Here is a 21,125-nt window from a genome sequence, read left to right on the forward strand (position 1 = left end):
TATGGTTTTTGCATAACTGGCTGATTATTTAGCAGATTGATTGGGCTGTTTGGAGTCACTACCTCGTTAAGTGAGACCTGCTCACTTCTAAACTAGGTTTGCCACTGACATTTGCACTGAGATAGTTGGCTCATAGTTGTCTGCAACCCCCAAGCTGCGCCTTCACCCCTTTGGGAAGAAATCCGTGATTTTCCTTTTCATTGAGCTTGCGGATACGTGTATTCCTGGCCGTTATCAAAAATATGTTGTGAGCTTTGTTTGAATGGCAACTGGCTAGAGGCAGCATTTAGCTCCTGATTTTGGATTATACTTTTTTTAGGCCCTTTATTGTCAGCAAACTGCGTGGCTATGTTGCCGGGCTGGGGATTGGGGAGGGTGGGGAGGCTCGAGGGAACAGATGTACCCGGCAGGCTTAGAGCAAAGAGCTAGAAGATGAAAAAATACGAAAACTACTGCACTGGGTCAGCTGACTCCAGGCAGCTCTTTGCATTACTACAGCACACCTCTCGTCTCAAGTTTAGCTGCTCCGCTTCGAAATGGAGGGAAGCAAGAGGAAAGGACCTAGTGTCGTCACGTCAAGCCGCACTACACACACCAGTAGCCCCCCCCCTCTTACTCCCTATCACTCTCGCTCCCTCTCTCCACTTCTCCCTCACTCTCTTTCTCCCCTTCTCCCTCCAATACATGCATTGTACCCCATGAGAAACAAAACCAGCAGATGCGAGTTGGCAGATTACGGAAAGGGGGCATTGTAGAAACTCAGACTAAGGTTTATGGGAGAAAAATAACTTACGTTTCAGTGGAAGGGCAGCTTAAAATGCAAGGACCACATTCACCATTTCACCTTACTTAGTATGTTGATTAGCAGGCTGAGAGATGCCTCAAGCCTCACTCTAACATGCTCAAGTGATCTACTCAGTGGCCTGCCTGGACTTTGGCCCATCGAGGCAGGGCCCATTGAGGCAGGACAGGGAGTTAAGTCAGGCATAGGTTGGTGCAGGGTCCAGTATCCCATCTCGTTTTGCCTCAAGTTCAATCTGTCTGCCACAAGGCCCAAACTCTTCTCACACAGTTCAAAATGAACACCTTCCCCCTGCTTCCAACAGCCACAACTGACCGGATTTTGACATAAAGCCAGGCTTTTGGAATCGGTGATGCTGCAATGCTCCAGGCGATTCTTCACAATGAAACGAGGGGTAGAAAGGATGGAAGGTGCAGAGTGGATCTCTCAAAACAAAGTTCAGCACCTTGGCCTGAAAAAAGGGGACAGGGAAGTGTGACGGCTTCACGGTGGTGAAGAGTTTAGTTTATTTTATTTGCTTGTATAGCGCGCCGAACTCAGAGGTATCTGGGCGCTTTTACGGGAGTGTACAGCAATTGTTACAAGAATCTGATCATTGAAATTACCAGGACAAGTGAGGACAAAAAGTGGCAGAACAAAAGTGCAGTGTTAAGATAGTAGACTTGTGTTACATGTCAAGTCACAAAATTACAAGAGGCAAGAGAGAATGTAGCTAAGAGCTATGTGGTGTTCTAGTCCAGTGCGGGTAAGGTATTGGCTAAGTAGGTAGGTTATCAGGGCAAGTGTGGAGAGAAAGTGGCAGTAGAGTGCGGTGCCAGGCTAATGCGAAGCGGGTCGTAAGTATATAAAAGACAAGGGGTTACAGAGCAGAAATATACAGAATTCATGTTTCATGCTAGAGCTCTGAAGAGGGAGCTTCAGGGTGGTCACTTGAAGATACATGTCTGGGCTGTGATCATTCTGGTCGCATGGTTTTAAGCAGTCATCGAGAAGGCGACGTGTGGCGTTAGTTAGATTGGGGAAAAGAGCCATGTTTTTACCTGTTTTAAGAGCTGTTTGTTAGCAGTGATATGATGGACCTTCCATTAAGCCTGCATTCTCATGTTTACAGTCTCTATGGTGCCTTGCTGACCATTGGTCTTGAGATTTTCCTTACTTGTGCCACGGCTAAATGTTAGGGCTAGGGTCAAAATAAAATAACATAATACAAGATGACTATAAAACAAGATAAACGTTATGAATGTACTACAAGATACATTGGTATATTTCAGCCAAGTACCGGTGCGCAGGTCATATTGTCTGATTACTTTAGTTCACTCTTGTTCTATTCTACTTTTTATAAAAATAAAAATTGAATATAATTGGTGAATTATTTATGCAATGCTCCACCCCTATGACTGTCTGTTTTTGCATTCTCATTTGTAGCAGGATTGTGTGCCCCTCATCTGTGTTTACTAGTATAGGGAGCATTCTGTTTTAAATCCTTGGTTGACACACCTGGAAACGGTTTCAAGACTAAGGTTTCCACCATTTGAATTCTTTTGGCAGCTACAACAACCTGGGGGTTCAGTGTGTAACGAAGAAGTTGATTGAAGAGTCTGTAGAGAAAAAGATCAATCTGGGATTTGATCCCTTTAAAGGTAAGAGGGCTATTTCATTGTGGGATGAAGGTGCAATTAATATATGTGTGTATATATATTAGTAAATCCTTAACTCTTTGGTTTGATGATATACCCCCAAATTGTTTTCCATAATGTATGTGAATTGCATGCATGCCTTTGGATTATGGATTTCAACCAACAGGAAGCATAGCTTATCAACCATGCCAATTTGATTCCTTGTTCACTAAGCATTGCAGTAATTTTTAATTTTTTTGCATTTTTATTGAAAACTTCATCTTAGTATGCCTCAATTGCAAAAATGAGACACCAAACTTTTGTTACAACTGACAGCCCACAGATTCCTAAAACTTCTAATACAACAGTGAACCACACGACTGCTTTGTCCGACAGAACAAATTTCATAAAACGGGCAAGGGTTCAAAAGTTCGCATCCAACGGTAGTGAATCCACAAAGTTCACTACGGCACAACCCAATTTAATACAGTGACCAGCAGATGCATATGACCACCAATCCTTACTGGTCAATGCAGCGGGATAAAATCCCCTAAGCGGCGCATCCGTCTTGCAGCAATCATAGTACATTTGGTAAGTAGATGCTCAATTGATTCAATTTCTTTATGGCAAAAGCGGCATGAATTGTCTTTCACTTCAGCAATCCGACGAAGCCACAACATCTCCTTTGTTTTCAAGGCGTTTAAACGGAGTCTCAGAAACTGGTCACAATGATGACGAGAAGGACAATTTAAGTATTTACATAACATGTTTAATTTGTGCACACCAATGCCTGAATCCAAGGTAGATGACATCTTTTAACAAGATGTCACCAGGACCAGCACCAGGATTCAAACTTCCTTTTTACATATTGAGGTTGCGATATCAGGTCACTCAGGTTCGAATCAGCACATGATAGGATTGTATCAAGCATCTGCCGCCATTCTTCTAACAAGATTGACTTTCCAGGACCTGATCTTGCAACAAAGATCTGAAACGCTGGTGCCAAAAGATTCAGGAACATCTTCTGCATTGCCGAAATAGATTTCCACATAACACAGGCATGCAGAGAGTTCAATGATAGTTCGTATCGTACTGAGATCATCAAGATTTAAGAAGGAAGCCTCAACATTCGACGCTAGAAGATACCGTCAAGCTTCTGCCAGAACTGGGTATCGATGTTCCAACCCGATTCTGACCCAAAGGTAATTGCAGGAACAATTTTTTGCACATAGAAGGTAAGAATGGGAACAAGAGTAAACTTCCCGTAGTCTGTTTATCAATTGACCTTGGATACTGAATTGAATCATCCGATTCACAAGATCCGATTTCCATTGATGTTCATGTAGTGACCTGTTAAACATTATGCCAAGATATCTAATTGAGTTAACTGCACTTAAAGATTTCCCCTCGATTCTCCACTTGAAAGCTTTCTGTTTTTTGGATTCACCGGCACCAATGGTCATTATCGTGGTCTTTTCTATGTTTAATTCTAAGTCATTAACGTTAAGATATTCCTGTAGATTTCTTAACTGACGTTGTAAGCCAATCTGAGTTAGGTCCAATAGGACAAGATCGTCTGCATAAATTATGCATCCGATTTCTGTGTTTAAATTTGGTGTAAAACAACGGACGTATTTGCGATGTTCTGGTAAATCAGAGATAAACAGTTTGAAAAGTTCAGCTGCCAAAGAACAGCCCTGTTTCACGCCCTTACATGTTGGTATCTTCTTCGATAGGTTGCCCTGAGTATTTAGTCTTATACGGACAACAGTTTCCGAGTGTAGGGCTATTATCGGTTCGATCAAATTACGAGGGCAGTTCCAATTTGCCAGTTTCTACCATAATTTTCCGCGGTTGACACTGTCGAACGCTCCTCTTAAATATATGAATGCCAGATACATTTTCTTTTTTGCCTTTAAAGTTTCAAGTTTTAGTATGTTTAGAATCAGAAGATTAACTTCCACACCAACGCCTTTGGTAACACCCGTTTGTCGAGTATCAAGGATCTGTTCACACCTAGACCATGCAACCAATTTTTGTCGTAGGAAGGAGGCAAAGATTTTACCTATCGTATCTAGTAGGGCAATCGGGCGATAGTTGTTAGGATCAGCCCGATTGCCCTTCTTATAGATTGGCATGATGATAGCTTCACGCCAAGACTCAGGAATCGTCATTGCAGAAGACAGTTGTGAGAACAATGATGCGATGAGAACTGCCCATTGCCCGTCGTCCTTCTTCAGCATCATGTTTGTTATCAAGTCGGGCCCAGCAGCATGAAATCTTTTCAGGCCTCATATTTCCAGCTCGATGTCTTCCAAAGAAATTTGCAAGTCCCATGTTGTCAATTCATGTTTGGTATCTGTCGGGGTTTCCATTGAAGAATTGCTAAAGATGTTCACAAAGTGGGCTTCCCATTTAGCAGCTTCAATTTCAATGGACAGTATAGAAGAATGACCTGAATTTCCCGTATTCAAGATTGCCCAGATTTCACGGGAATTCTTTGAAATCGGTTCCTTCATTATGGTCTCAGCTTTGTCCTGTTCAATTATTATTCTTTGAGATCTTAACCAGTTTCTATAAGCCTGCCGCCGTGATCGAATTGCCATTTTGATATCTGTTGCGCCAATATTGGCGTTTTTAGATTTTTTCGGGGCTCTGATGTCATGTCCCATCTCTTGCTTTACTTGTAATAATTTCATAGAAGAGAGATGTTTATGCCTTATTTCTATCACTCGATCAGAGGCTTTAATAGTAATAAAGTCAGAGAGTAGTGGAGCATAGTCGACCGACAGGACTGCATCCTGAAGGAAGAAACGCTGGCTCAAAGATTGAATCTGGGGACCGCTGATCCTCAAACGATTACCACCTGCATTGACTGATAGTGGAATTTCGTATTTTGGGCTACCTACTTTCCATTCTACCATACAAGATAAACGACGAAGATCATGGTCGCCGTTTGACATTTCACTTACTACAAGCGACAAGTCTTTTTCAAATACATTTCGGGAGACCCATAAATAGTCAATTATTGACCGTGCTTTTAAGTTTGACCAAGTTGCATGTGGAGGTTGTTTCCATTCACCATTTTGCAGTTGTGGTTATGGAGTGCAAGACTCCACTGCTGCCCCCTTACAGTTACCTCATCGCCTGGCAAAGGTATAAAGAGCTGTGAGGCAAGGTCCATTTTAAACCACGTACAATTTAGGTCTCCGCAGCATATTATTGATAGATTCCTGTATGCTGAGGTAGCCCTGTCGATATATGATGTTCTTGTGATTACAAACATCCTGATGCTGATTTTCTCAGGGTTCCAATAACCATTTAAAATAAGCAAGTGTTTCCTTGTTGAGATGTCATCATCAACAGTTTGAAGCAGTGCTCCTTGGACAAAAGGATTGGGGCTGAATGACTCCGCAAGCTGCCACCAGGAATTGATTTTGATTAACATCAAGAGACCAGAAGACGGTCGCCCCTTAGAGTTTTTAATAGCTGGCTTTAGTAGGGTGACAAAACCATCTCTTGACGGTAGCTCACATAACCATGTCTCTTGGAGACAAATAATAAAGACTTTTTCCAAGTGCTCAGCAAAATTATTGAACAAGTGTGTGAAACCTCCAGTGTTCCATGATAAGAATTCACACATGCATTCGGTTACAGCCTGTCGTGGCTATAGCCGACCGGCTATCTTATTTGAATTCACTTCAGAGTAGCTAATTTGAAATAATCGGAAGCATAGATTGTGATTAGTTATCGTGCACATTGTGGGCTGGACAAATGTAATCACCTCTACTCTTTTTTTTAAAAAAAATCCAAAATCTGCCTTCACAGCAAATTTAAACAACTTAAGTATCAATGTTCTGGCCTTTCCGTTGTCAGTTGTACACTGCAGACAGCAGCTGTGGAAACCTGGCACTGATGTAGATTTTAGAATCTGCATTTTTAAAACTAAAATGCACACCAGAAAAACTCCACTTCCTAAATAACGTAAGACCAGTATCTGTGTGTTTTCTTTTAGTAAAACCAACCAAATCTGATACAATATTTAATATTTCGCTTTCAATAATTAATGCACAGTTTGGAAAACATCCCAGACTAAACTAAAATTAAGTTATGCACCATAAAAAGTAAATACCTAGCTCTTGTGATTGGCAATTAAGTAATAGATCACTCAGCTTTGCAGCGTTTCATCAGAACCGCTTAATGGCATTGCACCATGGACATTTACACGTTATGTATCCTCTCTGGCTCTAGCATGCATTGTGGGAATGCAAATTAGATCAAAGGCTTGTTTTGCTCCAGAATGCATACTCTCCATGCATTGCTCTGGCTCTAAAATTGGAGGAGAATTTCCAGGGATCGCTATTGTAATGGCGTTTTCTTCCACATTTTACTTATGTTTCTTCCGGCTTTTATAATCCCACAACATTGATTGTGTTTAAGTAAGCATACCCCTATGCTCCAACCACCAGGATGTCTGACTTTACAGCACTAATGATCCACAATGAGGGTGAAACCTATACAATGCTTGCTTCCTTGCGAATGGTCTCTCTTGGATTGCTAAAGCTATGTACAAAATATCAGTGCCCTATTAGACAACGATAATGTTCTGGTGCTCAAAGTATGCTTTTTAGATAATTTGCGTATCCAGAATACATTTCTTGTGCTCCTGACCTGGAGGTGAACTTCCAGGGAGAGGCTACTGGATACATAATATCAGTGTTGCTAAAAAGAACAAAAGATTATATTTTTGTTAGGCTAACAAATTAATTTATTTGCATGCTTTCATAATATTCAGATTACTTCATCAGGCAAAGGAAGAATTAGGCTTTTTGAATAGCAGGACAGCTGAGCTTGAGGATTTACCTCTGAAATATCGCACCTGTTTGTGAAGGAAACGAATCCGAAGCAGACAGAGTCTTACACTTCAGATGTTCCCATCACGCATTCCAGCCACATAGATTTAAGCCGGACACTGAAAATGACAAGCAAGCGGGCAAGAGAAGGAACCACTGCTTGGCTGCACTTGGAGGCATTAAGGAATTTGGTAGTGTCTGTCATGGCATGTGCAAACATACTGAAAGCAGGTATCTTTTAGGCATAGTGTGTTGCGTGTCCATCTCCACTAAGCTGGTTGCCCACCTATGTTTAGCCTTCGGATAGAAAATGCAGGCAGTCACTTGTTGTCCAATTGTCTTCAGAAAATTATTCAGGCTTCGCTTCTAGAAGGCCAATAAGAAAGCGGAACCATTCATCATGTTTGTCCCTCTGGTTTGTGGAGGCTCATGTGAAAAGGATAATGCCTTATTGAGTGTGCTTCTCTACATCTGGGTGGGGAAGAAAATCTGTCTGGCATGGGATAGGATCACTCGCCAGCCTCTGAGCAGCTTGTGGGAGCAGGACTTTCAAAGGGAGGGCTTGGGCAAGAGTGAGTCTAGCAACAACATTGGAGGGAAGCAGATGGGTCTGGGAGATGTCAGTCAAGTGTACGTAAGGAGAAATAGGAAATGTTCTAGGAAAAAACAGGCCTGTGTGTTTTCAGCTACTGTTCTTTGTGGGTGCAAAGAATGGGAATGTTTTATTTTGGATAGTGACCCACGAAGCAGTGATATCTGTTCAAACCGTTTTCAAGTGTATTGAAAATCTGAATGCATTTGTATTAATGTTTTTCGTGTATTTTCTGTCCTAAAGTTACCTTTCAGCACTGCAGTTTTAAAGTTACCAAAGGTGGGATTTGGTTCCAAAAAGTGCAACTTGTGGGGACGTGTCCTTACTTCATTGTGTAATGTTTTGTGTGTATAGATTCATCCGCTTATGTAGTTGCTGGCCAGTTTCCCCCCAACATAGTACTCCCTCCCCCGGGGGCATTTAATACACATAATCGGATAAATAACTAATTTTGTAATTCTACCCTGTGTCTGGTATCTTGATTGTATTTGAACTGTACATATGCGGACAGGTCGGTTATCTTTTGTTATTGCATGGCTTTGTTCCATTTCTTTGTGCAATATGGATGTAACTTGCTTCTTATCGTTTCTTTGAGATTGGCTGGCTGTCTGAAAGCAATTTCAGGGAAAACCTCAGTGCATCTTTTTTTCAGAATGGGTTGCAGTTTTTGAGAAATCTTGCGGAAGGATTCCACCTCTGGATTGTATGTGACAACAAGTGGTACTCGATTTTGTGTCTCTTTTGCTGTGTCTTCCTTGTTACCCATTGGATCTTGCTGTCGACAATTCTGCAGTTGTATTTATGGTTTAGGAAGTCAGATCTTTGAGCTTGTATGTTTTTTTCCCATGTGTCTGAGAATATTCGGTTGTACCTTATTGCCTGGCTGAATATTGTGGCATGTTTTGTGTGCACTGGGTGGAAGCATTCATTCTTGCGATAGTTGCGCTGGTCTGTTGGTTTGCGATATACTGTGGTCTGTAGCAATCCATCATTTATTGTTATGATGGTGTCAAGAAAATTTACTTTTTCAGGAGAGCAGGAGTGTTTGAGGTTGATGGTTGCATGGAATTCATTGAATCTTCTGTGGAGGCTTGTAAGATCCTGTTCCTCATCAGTCCAAATAAGGTGGATAGAATCAATGTGTCGCAGATACCTCAGTGGTCTGCAGCCACAGGTGGCAAGGAAATCATGTTTTAGTTGTGCCATGAATAGACTGGCATACTGTGGCGCCATCCAAGTTTTTGTGGGCATCCTCCTCCTTTGGAGATGAAAATCAGCACCAAATGTGAAATAGTTGTGGGTTAAGAGGAATAATATTGGCATTTGGTTATAGGGTTTACAAGCTGGTTGTGCTTTCCGTGAGGATTCTTGTACACCTCTGTGCCATCCATGTAGGGCGTGTTAGTGTAGAGTGACTCTACTTCCATGGTAGATAGTAATGTAACCCTTGGGAGGGGGCCAATGGCATTCAGTTCGTTTAGTAGGTCAGTGGTGTCCTGATATAGCTTGGAGGTGGGAGGGTTCTCTCTTACAGACAGCGTCCATAACCCATCCAGACATTTTCTCAGTTAGCATGTCTGATCCAGAGATGATTAAGCATCCAGGGTGGTTTTCTTTGCGCATCTTGGGGTGCATATAGAATGTACCAGGTACTGGGTTGTCTGACACCAGGCCCTATGCAAATAACATGTTTTCACAGAATTGACCTGGTTTCTAATATATAATTGAGTCACTTTTTACTTGGTTACAGAAACCTTCGAAATTAAGTGAAGGAACATGGTTCCAGCACAAAATCAAAAAAATTCTACAGCTATGGTCAACTAAGAAAATAAAGTAAATTTGTGGAATTGAATTGAAAAACCGGAATTGACTAGGAGTACGTTTTAGGAGTACCAATATTCTGATTTAGATCTTGCTATTTTATTCTGTTCTTGGAGGGTTTACTTTTAGACTGTTTGTAACTATGGTGGCTCATTAGGCTCTGATCATCATTTGATATATACATAAATGTACAGGATTGTGATCGCTTTCTGGTATTATGATGACTTCAAAACATTTCAGCCTGTACCAACACTCAGTATTTAATCCAAGTGGGATCTTGTCTGACCTCCTAAAAGTTGGCATAGCATGGTGATCTCCACATAGCCTCCCGTTTGCAGCTTTCAAACCTAATTCAATAAAGAACATTGATCAGTTAAGGTTTTCAGGGCGATGACGATAAGGTGGACCAATCTGAATATCTGGTATATTTCACCCTACATCTTCATCGTTAGTCATTTCTGTGCATTCATATATGCTCGAAGTGAACATTCAAATAACCAGTGACTATGGTTGTAGCTTGGTTATTATAATATAAAAAGTGCAGAACCGAAAGAAAACACTTTGATACTTTAAATAGACTAACCAGCCGTTTGTGAGCTTACAGGATCACCTTTTCAGACAGAGATGGAATGAAGCATTTGCAAAACATTACATCTTAACTAGCCCATTCTGGAATTTCTTATCTGCTTGTTGGCGTACCTGATTTGCAGTTTTTCAGAGGTATGCACTTCAGATGGTGAACCCCATGCATTTCGTTCTTCATGATTTCAGTGGCACACTGGACTATGCTGGGCGAGGGGGGAAAAAACTTCGATTGAGTGCTAATATATGTCAGACTGGTCTCTTTGCAAGATCAGTGATGACATGGTCATCCTCTTGAAGGAAAGTATTGAGGTGGCACAACCAGTTGTGTGTTAGGCTGTTGATAAAGCTGGGGACAAATACCATATTGGGATTATGTTCCTCTATACCCCATGAGGGAAAAGCAGAGTCTGACATGGGACAACGCCATTCACAGGCCTCTGAGAAGCCTGTGGGGCTGGGGCTTTTAGGGAACGGATAGGGCTGGGTTCAAGTTCCTCAGAGAGGTTGGTGGGGTTAGTGTGACGTCGGTCATATCAAGTCCAATGCAAGTGAGGGACCTCGGAAAAATAAGAGATTCAGGTCGATGTCGTGACCACCTCTATCTCTGTGGGTGGAAAACGTGAGTTGTGATAGTGATTTATGAAGCCACAATGTCTGCAGGTATGTGTATACCTCTATATCAGGGAAAAAAACTTTAGTTGCAGAGACGTTAAGGTGAGAACTTAACGCAACAAAACCCCTGAAATACAGCACAGCCTATGAACACAATGAGATCATTTGTGACATCACTAAGGAAATTGGTGATCTCACTGATGGCATCACTGGTGACAGCATACGTTTCTACATATGTGATATTGGCATTTTAGAGTATTTCATAACAATGAGTACATTGTTTAAAATAGTAAACCGCTACACAGGCATCATATCACTACTTGTGAAGCTTTTCTTTGTAGTACTTTAATAGTAGAAATAAAGTAAAAAGGTACACTGCTTAGTCTGTTCCTGTTTGTGCAAAATATATTTAAGACATGTTCACAATCATATAATATGTATTCTGAGGCTTCTGGTTCTGATGAGAATCACATGCACATTCTGTCCGTAGGCCAAAATCTAGTGGTAGGTGCATAGTATTGCATTCTTGTTTCGAGTTTCGAAAAGGGACGTCGACTCGGCATGCTGGTCATACTATACCTGTGTGATGTGTATTGTACCCATGTGCCTTCACTCGTTGAAGTCCCTCAGATTGTTTTTTTCCGCCATCATGGTCGCTCGCATATGCACAGCTCATAGCCTTGCTACTGAGATAGCAATTTAAGAATAATTCATATTAATATTGTTATCTTTTGACAGTCGTCTCAACGATCGATCTTCCTACGTCCGGCAACTACCATCTGAAGCTTTGACGAACGCCTCCTTCTCGATGGCATGGAGAAATTGGTAGACTCATGCGTGCCTGTCCCCAGCTCGATTAGGCGCCCCCGAAAGCTTTGCTACGGGGAAGTCTGCTGTCAAAAACGGCACACTGTTAGGCAGAGACCTGTGCAGTTCCCTCTGGGACCACTGCAAAAGATTTAAGACTACAGGTGTTTGGCAGTAAAGCCACTTGGTAGCAGTCTGTACCACGCAGATTCACTTGGTAGCTGTGGCTGAGCAGTCAGACGTCCCTCAAGAAGAGTTAGGCAGTATACAGAGTATTCACAATAGGTCAAAAGAACACAGTAGAACAAGTAAACACTGACCATAGCTTGGTGTAAAAGAGATATAATTATTTATTTAAAACCACATCTATTAAAACACACAGGCACTAATGTTAAGCAGTTCAAAAACACAGTCACTAAAAGATATACACTCTCTTAAAAGAATATTAGACAATTCTTAAGTAAAGCCCCACTTATTTTCAGACAGCGGTGAGCACTTAACGCAGATGGCACTCTAATACTTCATTTTAAAAAGGGAGAGAAAAGCAGGGTATAAATTGAAACAGATCCCAACACTTTCACAAGAACACAACAAAAGAGGAAGGCAAGGTAGAACAGTGAAGTTAGAGTTCAGAAGGCCGGATCCACTTTAAGAGGATCAGAACGAAATGTGTCCAAGGTCACACGGTTGAAGTGCACAAAAAGTCTTGAAAAGGTTCAGAAAGAGTTGGACCAAAGAAAGGGACCAGTTAGATGGTCAAGGCGGCCAGCCCAGTCCTGAAGGTTAAGGGATTATTATTACCTTGTAGTAGTCTTTAGAAAGGGAGGCCTGGCGGACACGGTACCTTAAAGTGGTGAGAATACTCCAGCGTGGGCAGTTCTTCCTGGCAGCGGATGCAAGTCGGTACTTCGTCCGGGGGAAGAGAGGATCTCGTCGGGGAGGAAGACAGGAGTCTGTTGCACTGCCAGGGAAGAAACCAGCCACGGAGTTCTCAGGTAAAAGGAGCGGTCCTTTTATTCGCGGTCCAGTGGTAAGTGGCTATCCGGTTGCCGGGGTGCTTGGCACGGTCAATTCGACCACAAGACGTCCTGGGATGCGAGGAAAAGAAGGTAAACTGGTTGTGCCCACCAGTCAGGGGAAAAGCCTCTCCAGCCGGGAGATCTTCTCTGTCGTCGGGGAAGTGGTGAGTCGGTTCCGCAGGGCTCCACCGGTGGTGTCGTCGTGGTAGGTCGGCTCAGCTTCTCCCTCGTCGGATTCTCAGGTCCTGTGGCGACTTCTGAAGTTCCAGTCCCCAAAGCCCTGCTTTTATGCAACACACCCCCATTCACTCAGCCTAGCTGTCAATCAAACATGCTAAGTGGTGAGCCGGCCGGCTCGCCACTTGGGCCAATCACACAAGAGTGCGACTTGAGTTACCAAGGTAACTCAGTCCAGGGTGCCTAAACCCCCTCCCATACCCCCTGTGGTACCCAGACAGAGTAGCACCACTTTTGGAGGCTTCTGTGGAGAAGCCCGCCAAAAAGTGGAACAAAGGGCTCGACTTGGGCTGGAGTCACAGAAGAGAACACAAATGCCATTTTAGAATCGAGTCCTGGCAAAAAATACCAACCGGCGAGTTAATATTAAATAAATAAACCGGCGGTATGTTCGAGGCTATGAGAATTAAATAATTAAAGATGGTAGCCTCGAACAATGGGAAAATCCCATAGGGATATATTCGCGGTCGAATATAAAAAGTTGTATCCACTGCCACAAGCCAAAACTCGATCAGGGGGGACGGAGACGTGCCCCCTCGACTAACAGACCCCAGGGCAATCTAATTGCCCTGACCAGTACGTCCACAATATGATGGTTTGTACCGGTTTCTGTTAATAATTTGGGACTAGTAAAGCCAATGGTGACTTTACATGCCCTGGGAGACAGTAGTCAGTCCCAGGGTATGGAGTCTATGGTGGGGTGTCACTATGACACCCCTTTGTCACTGCACTGAGGTGCTGTGTAACACACATAGTAAAAACACATGAGACCCTATGGAGTAAAGGACCCCATAGCCCATAAAACACCTTAACAGTCAAAGGAACACCATAAATCATGTCCAAGAGTGGGAGAAAGATTCTCACTCTTGGCAGGAGAAAAAAACAAACTCCAGAAATCCAGCAAAGCTGCTGGGGGACTCACTAGGTTAGGAAATTCAGCCTAAAGAGAGAATTCTCCCTAACACACACACATTCACTCACAAACACAACCCCAAGCCAACCTTTGACTGGATCGTTGCAAAAAAAGCTTCAATGGCAACTGAACCTTCGTCGCAAGTGTTGTTGAAAGCGACTGAACCCTCACATTCAAAGCCTGCTGAGCATTTGCATCTGCGCTTGCTACATGGCTCTCAACCAAAAGAGAAATCAGTTGCCGCCCATAAACTCCCATCGACTGCTGATTGAAATGTGTCGAAACAGCAGTCGAAAACATATGTCCAAACACAAACATGGGGGAAAACACGTCAAACCAACACCACAGGCACCTACACAGCCATCTAGGTCCCCTGTCACTACATCAGTAACCTCCTCTACATATACTGTTGCTACTGATACTTTATCCAAGTCCCTCCATGGTAAACGATCTGTAGATCCAGAAGAAGCTGTATTTCCTCTTCCTGAAGTCCCTAGAACAGGTACTTGGACAAAGGAAAAGTTTGAGAAGACTATGGATAGGGTATCTGAATTTGTGTCCTTTTATGGAAAAGTATCCAATTAAACAGAAATCACTTTTCATAGATGAGGATGAGCCACCTACCAAGAGTCCAAGACTTCTCTCCCCAACATGTCTCTGAAGACACCTCAAATGTTTTTCCAGACGTCTAAGACGATCTTGATGATCTATACTTTTTCCCAGATAAAGATGATGATGCTCAAAATATTTGGCAAGTGGGCTCTGATCAGGGGACTTGGCCAGCAACTCCCACTCATAATACTCTGGATGACACAGATGTTATTTACGATGGCAGCAACCCTCTAGAGCAGCCCAGAGAATCATCTCCCATCAGCTCCTCTTTAATAATTTACTGAAAAGGGCAGCAGAGCATTTTCAGATACAAACTCCGGAAACTGTAGTCACTACCACTAGAAAGCGTGCTGGAGTAAATTCTTAGCCATTCTTAGAGAGGCACAGCTCCTCCCTACTGATGAGGTCCAACCAGACCGAAACACGTGTCTGGGGATGCTGTTGGTACTCTTGTTCAGAGGAGAATTGCCTAGTATTTCGGTGCTGGACTGCCCCAGGGCAGGACAAAGACTGATATGTTTGGGATATTTCTTTTCTGTGAAAGATAGTGAGCTAAAGACTCTGGGTAAGTCTCTCGTAACCAGGACTAATGTCTGGCAGAGAGACTCCCAGGACCCCCCTTGTCAATCTCCCATATTACAGCAGTGACGCTTTATATCCCCAAGGACCTCGTCCCCAGCAATGAATTTATCGCAACTTTTATATGCCTGCATTAGGGACTCCCATTTCAAGGATGCAATTTAAAATATATATTATTTGCCAGCAGGACCTTACAATCAAATCTAAACAGCCGAAGTTGGGATTTATCTACTGCCCGACACATGTTTAAACACTCCACTATCTGGCGTTTTGCAGCCCTGCAGTCTTTATCATACCTATTAGACTTAACAATGGCATGCTTCTTGACTTCTGATGAGGTGGAGGTTACAAAGGGGATCAGGTCCTCAGTCTAATACGTTTGGTTAATAGTTTAGTATAAATTCTGTCAATAACCCTGGACCACCTTACCGACTTTTGTGAGTAACCTACCAGAGTAATACCTGCAACCCCATTTGCAGCCTGTATTGTGGGAACCATAGGCTTGTTAATCTGAACAGCAGCACACAGGGTTTTGATCACTTTCAGCCCTTTCAAGGATCATACATTTCTTCACTCTGCCAATCCTTTGCAGTAATCTTTATTTAGTCGACTAAGCTAGTGCCATTATGACCCTTAAAAATTGTTTTTGCGGGTTGATCATCAGGAAGGCGACCATTAAAGGCCCTCATTTCCAGATTATGGACTATACAGGGTTTATCCCTAGTGTGCTGATGAGTCCTCTTTGGGTACTCTGCTTTCAGAGTAGGGATATCCCAAACAGCATCTTGGTCATCCGATAATCCATCCAATTACCTTATGGGTCCCAGTTGCAGATTTAGGGCTCCAGCCATTATGACACAAGGCTTCGAAGATTTAGATTCTAGCCCCAAATTCATCATTTGGATCTTTCCACTACCACTAATCCTGCACGACCTAGTGGCTTTTTATAGAAGTTAAATAACCGGATCCAATCTTCATTCCCAATAGGGGCACAAAGATTCTGGAGATCTATGCCTGTCACGATGTTAACAACTTTCCAATTTAATGTTGATTCCAGTAAAATGAGTAAACCTCCCCTTGGGGCACTTGATTGCAGGGATCTGAAAGACTTGGTATCCCTGGAAAGCCACTGATTCCAAAAGCCAAGTTCCTTGCAAGCGGATCACCTGGGATCCTCTTACAAAAATACACCAACAGGGGTCCTCAAGGTTTTTAGTAATATACAGCAGGCAGAGTCCTTGCACAGGGAACTTTAATAAAGAGGCACTCTTGGCTGTGCAACTCTGGAGACAAACCAGGGACTCAGGCTACCTTAATTAACAAGCCCATTGAAGAATCTGTCTTGTTTGGCAAGGCTGTGGATCAGGCTATGGAGACAGCTGCAAAGGAACACGACACACTTAAGACCCATAGTCCGATTTCTAAATAGGAGTTTGTCCAACTCAGAGTTTTCAACACCTGTCATTCCGTTTGCAACCAAGCCTTCTCCAGACACACTCATTTAATGTTTTCATTAGGGTCCTCTTCCTGGTACGCACACAAGTGTACACAATCCACCAACCAAACTTCACAACAGCAAGGCTTTTGATGAGGCAAGGGTAGAGGGAAGAAAAAGGAGCAAGACAAATGAGGGGGCAAATAGGTAGGTGAGGGCACAAGACAAGTCACGGGGGAATGAGGGTGGGGCAGAAGGGCCACACACACCCCATAGCGGGGAGCAGAGGGGGATACACACACCATAGCAGGGGGGCAGAGTGGACACACACACCATAGCGGGCGGCAGAGGAGACACGCACACCATGGCGGGGGGCAGCGATGCAGCGTACCGTGGTAGACAGGGCCTTAGGAGTGGGCCTTGTGAGGAGGGCCGTCCAAGCCTGCCGGCCTTCCCATTGGGCCAGATAAAAAAGGCATCAGCCAATCCCAGACCCCCCAGTAGCACCGTGCCCAGCACTCCAGTGCAGGCAATGGAACCGGCCATCTTGGAATGGCGGCTCCATGGACAAAAGGCAGTTGTGGAAAACGACGAGGCACAGAACAGAGCATTTTCAAGGCTCCCAATTGTCAGTAACATCACGATAGAACACGTGCCTAAGCAGCCAAAATTACAACAATTGTCATCCGTTTCAGTGCGCCGTTGTGCGCCTCTCATAGCAGCCCAGTGGTGTGGGGCTTACCTTGCAGGGAGTCCGTGTCTTCATGCAGGCAGACAAAAGAAGGTCGTAGGAGAGAGAAGCTGCAGCCGCTCCAGCAGCCGCATCATAAGGAAGGAGTATTTTACCTAAACATTTTTAGAAATGGAGATTAAATCAAATTTCAACAGTAAATCTTAGTTTCCTCCTTTGCAATAGAGTAAAAAGTTACTCTAACAACTATCCAGTTTGTGCATACAATTAAAACTGTACAAAAACATTAGTGACAAAGAACTTGTAGTTGGGTATTACTGAGCTTCATATTAAATATACTTGGGTCCCATAACACTGTTGAGAACTACTACATATGCCAGCTAGTAACATCATAAATCAAGTCCCTCACTCTAATCACTTTGCTGCCTCTCGGGTCTACTGTTGCTGCCTGGCACTACCTGCTTGACAGCCACTCAATGTTTTTGCCCCATCTCTCCTTCCCTTTGCTACTTGGTTTCCCCAGTCTCTCACTTTGATGCTCTGCTTCTTACTATGCCACATTTTGAGGTCTGTTGCTCTGTCACTCTACCAAATCACGCATTTTCTACTGGGGATTGCGGGGTGTCCCCCGCATCCTTGCTCCCTATCTTGTCAGCGAGGGTAGCGGGGGTGCTCCCCTTCAGCCGGTCCAAAAAAAAAGAAAAAAGGAAAGGACCCTGCTAAGTGGGGGTGTGGATATGGGTGTGGGTGGGGGCATGGGCCAAGTTGGAAATTTTCAGGGGAGCAAAGACCGAAGGTTATTAGGAAAAATAATTGTCAGTCTTTTCTCCCTCGAACATTTCTACCTCAGGCTTTCAACCCTGATCCTCCTTATCTAGACAACTGGCTAATACCATGAGACACACCTCAAGCATGTCTCAAAAACACCCACGATACATCAACCTACTATTCTGGTTAGGGTTCTCAATCAACGGGGCGTGGCTAACGTAGCCATGTGATAAGCTGTGTTTCTGGGTGGCTCCTGCCGATCCTGGTGTGCACACATGAAGATGACAGTGCATACGACAAACTGATAATCCTACGGCTGCATGAAGGTGAACTGCATGCAGAGTTTGACTTCTGGAACAAAACCGAGGTTGTAAACGAACGCTATACGAGGAAGAAATATATAGCGAGAAATTACGAAGGCTACAACAAAATGGCGGCGGCCCACGGACAAAGGAATATGCAGTGGAACCAGAGAAAACGAATAAAAGGAAATACGACGCTCGCTCTGAGGTCCTAATTGCGGCTGACTGTGAGGGCCTGCAACACAGGATGCTGCTATTAACATTGGAATCGCCGGGTGACACTTGTGCGTGGGGCGGTCTGGGTCCCTGCAACAGACCGCACACAGTACGGAAACTAGACTTTGCTTCGCCGGAACTGCGGCGGCTGTCGATGGCTTGCTGCCATGGGTGGGGTGAGCCCGGCAGCCAAAACAGACTTGCTTCGGCCCAAGTTCTGCCAAGAAGATACGCGAAGCAGCACGACATTGCAGTCAGCTGTGTTGCAACTGCAATTGAAACTTGGATCATTGTTCGGCTGAGACCGGAGGTACGACCAAGCCCACGGACTCAAAGGTTGGCGAAAGCAGGGCTGGAATGTACCCATCCTACTATGAATGTGGGAGTATCGGCCCTTCCTACACTAATAAGCTGGCCACTGCTTGTGGGCGCCGCCTGTCCCCAATAAAAAACACTCTAATAAGTGGCAACATAGTTATGAGCGAAAGCGCAAAGCGGGCGCCCTGTGCCGTACGAAACTGACAGAGTCGAACACTGGTGGGTATCTGTAGTGCATGGGCACTCAGGATATATACAACAGCGGAAGCACAAGATCAATACCCAAACTACGGACGCTGATGGAACGGACGGTTGAGTGAGCTGGACACCCCCGGAGAGATACAGGAAGACAAACTTGTTACGCTCACCTGGTCTCTGCGGGGGCGTTGGGGCACGGTTGCATCCCTCCATAGACTTGGCACCCTGGATCAGGCTTCTTCCCCAGCTCCTGTAGTGTGTACTGCGCTGGTTGCAGATACTGCCCCTGCGAGAATACGAGAGGCATTGAGAATGCTGTGGTTGGACTATGATTTCCCTCGAACCCTTCCCAGAATGAGGTGAGCATGCGTCTACCCATATGGTCTCACCTGCTTATTTATGAGGATGAGCTCTCCGTCCTGCTTCTCAACTGCAGGGGCGCCTTTAATGGACCTAGTTTCTTCACTGGTCCATGTGCGTGGCAGCCCACTTGGAAGGTAAGTATTTCTTAACAATGATTATTGTCCGTATCCCTTGTAATGTCTTTCCTTCTCCCCAGTAGGTTATAAGGGCCCAGCAGAGCCGCGGTGTTGGGAGCGAGTCCAAATGGAGGCCAGAGGAGTTTACGAGGTCCCCAGTAGAAGGTAAGTTGGGTTCTAAGGTCAAGCGCGAAGAATGAGTTGCGCGTGACCTTAGCGTTAAGTCTTTGTGTTTCTAAAATTGTTTGTCCTTTTATCCTGCAGGGATGGCTTGGCGACGTCTGATGAGAGGCAGCTATCCAAAGACCTGCCAGTGGTTGCTGGATGCATGGATCCGCGAGGCTGGGCGAGATGGCTCCCGCGTAGCTTAGACGCCTGGAACAGGTGAGGATGCGCCTCGACTGTGATGACTGCTGGAATCAGGTAAGATGCGCTGCAGGCAATGGATTGCAGGAGTCAGGTAAGATGCGCTTCCGGCGATGGTATTGCTGGACTCAGGGTAGATGCGCGATGGAGCTGATGTTGCTGGAGTCAGGGTAGATGCGCTTCAAGCAATGGTATTGCTGGAATCAGGTAAGAGCGATTCAGGCGGTGGTGAGCGTTATGCTGCTTAAGCAGACTAACGCGAAGCGCTTGCATGCAGGCGGGGCAGGCTTAAATAGCTTGGTCCCAGCCACGCCCATTGGCTCTGCCTTGTGGCCCCCCCTTGCCACTCCCAGAGGATGCTGCACGTGCAGCCCAATGTTTCCCTATGGCCACGCCCGACCTGGATGCACGTGGGGAACCTGCAGGGAAGGAATTAACATGTGCCCCAGAAATAAAGTTTGCAGAGCTCCACTTGGACCCTTTAGATGATGGCACTAGTGGTCCTTGTCCAGTGGCCATGACAGAACTTTAGTGCGTGATGGCACTTGCGCCCAGGAACGGTTGCGGGCAGACTAATCCAATAGCCAGGTGGAAGCAAAGTGTGCAATACAAGCTCAGCGCAGGCGCCTGTAAACAGTCTCAGATGGTGGACCCATGATGCAAGTAGAGACATTGCGCAAACACAGCTATCACATGGTATGGAGCCGGAAGCATGAAGAAGCAACAGACACTGGATTACCAGACCAATCATCTAGGTCTGGACAAGAGGAAGGGCACCACAATGCTTGGTTTACTGGAACTAAGCTGTACTGAAACACAGCAACATGGACCACAGCACTGTGGAGGGTGCTACTATGGAGCCCCAACAGTGAATTGAGTAAGGTATAAATGCAGGTGCACAACCATAGCTGTGGCACATCTGAAACGGAACCCCCCAGGCCCCAAAGAGCGACTTCAGGCCTCCAAGACATACTGAAGTGAAGACCACCAGGCTCTACAGCGAGACATAGAAGACTGTACGAGCGACCGCAGGCTAAAACAAACGACACGCAAAGTGGAGAAATGGCGTCTAAAATAAGTAAACCAAAGGCAAAACAGCCACCAGTAGATATTTTTCAAATCGACCCAAGCAACAGTTGACGGAAAGACTCCAGAGCGAGGCACACAAGGAGAGGGAACGCCAGTATGTGATGATCAACAAATCCTGGCGTCTATTGCAGAGATGAAGTAATCGTGGGAATCCAAGATCGGCACTGCTATCGCAGAATTGAAGATGGCGCTGGAATCCAAGATAGATGCCGTGA

At 44.6% G+C, this 21,125-nt stretch overlaps 1 protein-coding gene across 2 annotated transcripts in view; it reads left to right on the top strand.

The window, feature by feature from the left end:
• The window catches only part of RELB (RELB proto-oncogene, NF-kB subunit), a 738,804-nt gene that overhangs the window by 383,389 nt on the left and 334,290 nt on the right, over window positions 1-21,125 (top strand). For both annotated transcript variants that reach the window (XM_069644627.1, XM_069644628.1), the window contains one exon: window positions 2,351-2,442. In XM_069644627.1, coding sequence (XP_069500728.1) covers window positions 2,351-2,442 — 92 coding nt within the window. The remainder of the gene's footprint in view (window positions 1-2,350; window positions 2,443-21,125) is intronic.

Source organism: Ambystoma mexicanum, chromosome 2p (genome assembly GCF_040938575.1).
Source record: "Ambystoma mexicanum isolate Mex_15411 chromosome 2p, UKY_AmexF1_1, whole genome shotgun sequence".
Lineage (NCBI taxonomy): Eukaryota > Metazoa > Chordata > Amphibia > Caudata > Ambystomatidae > Ambystoma > Ambystoma mexicanum.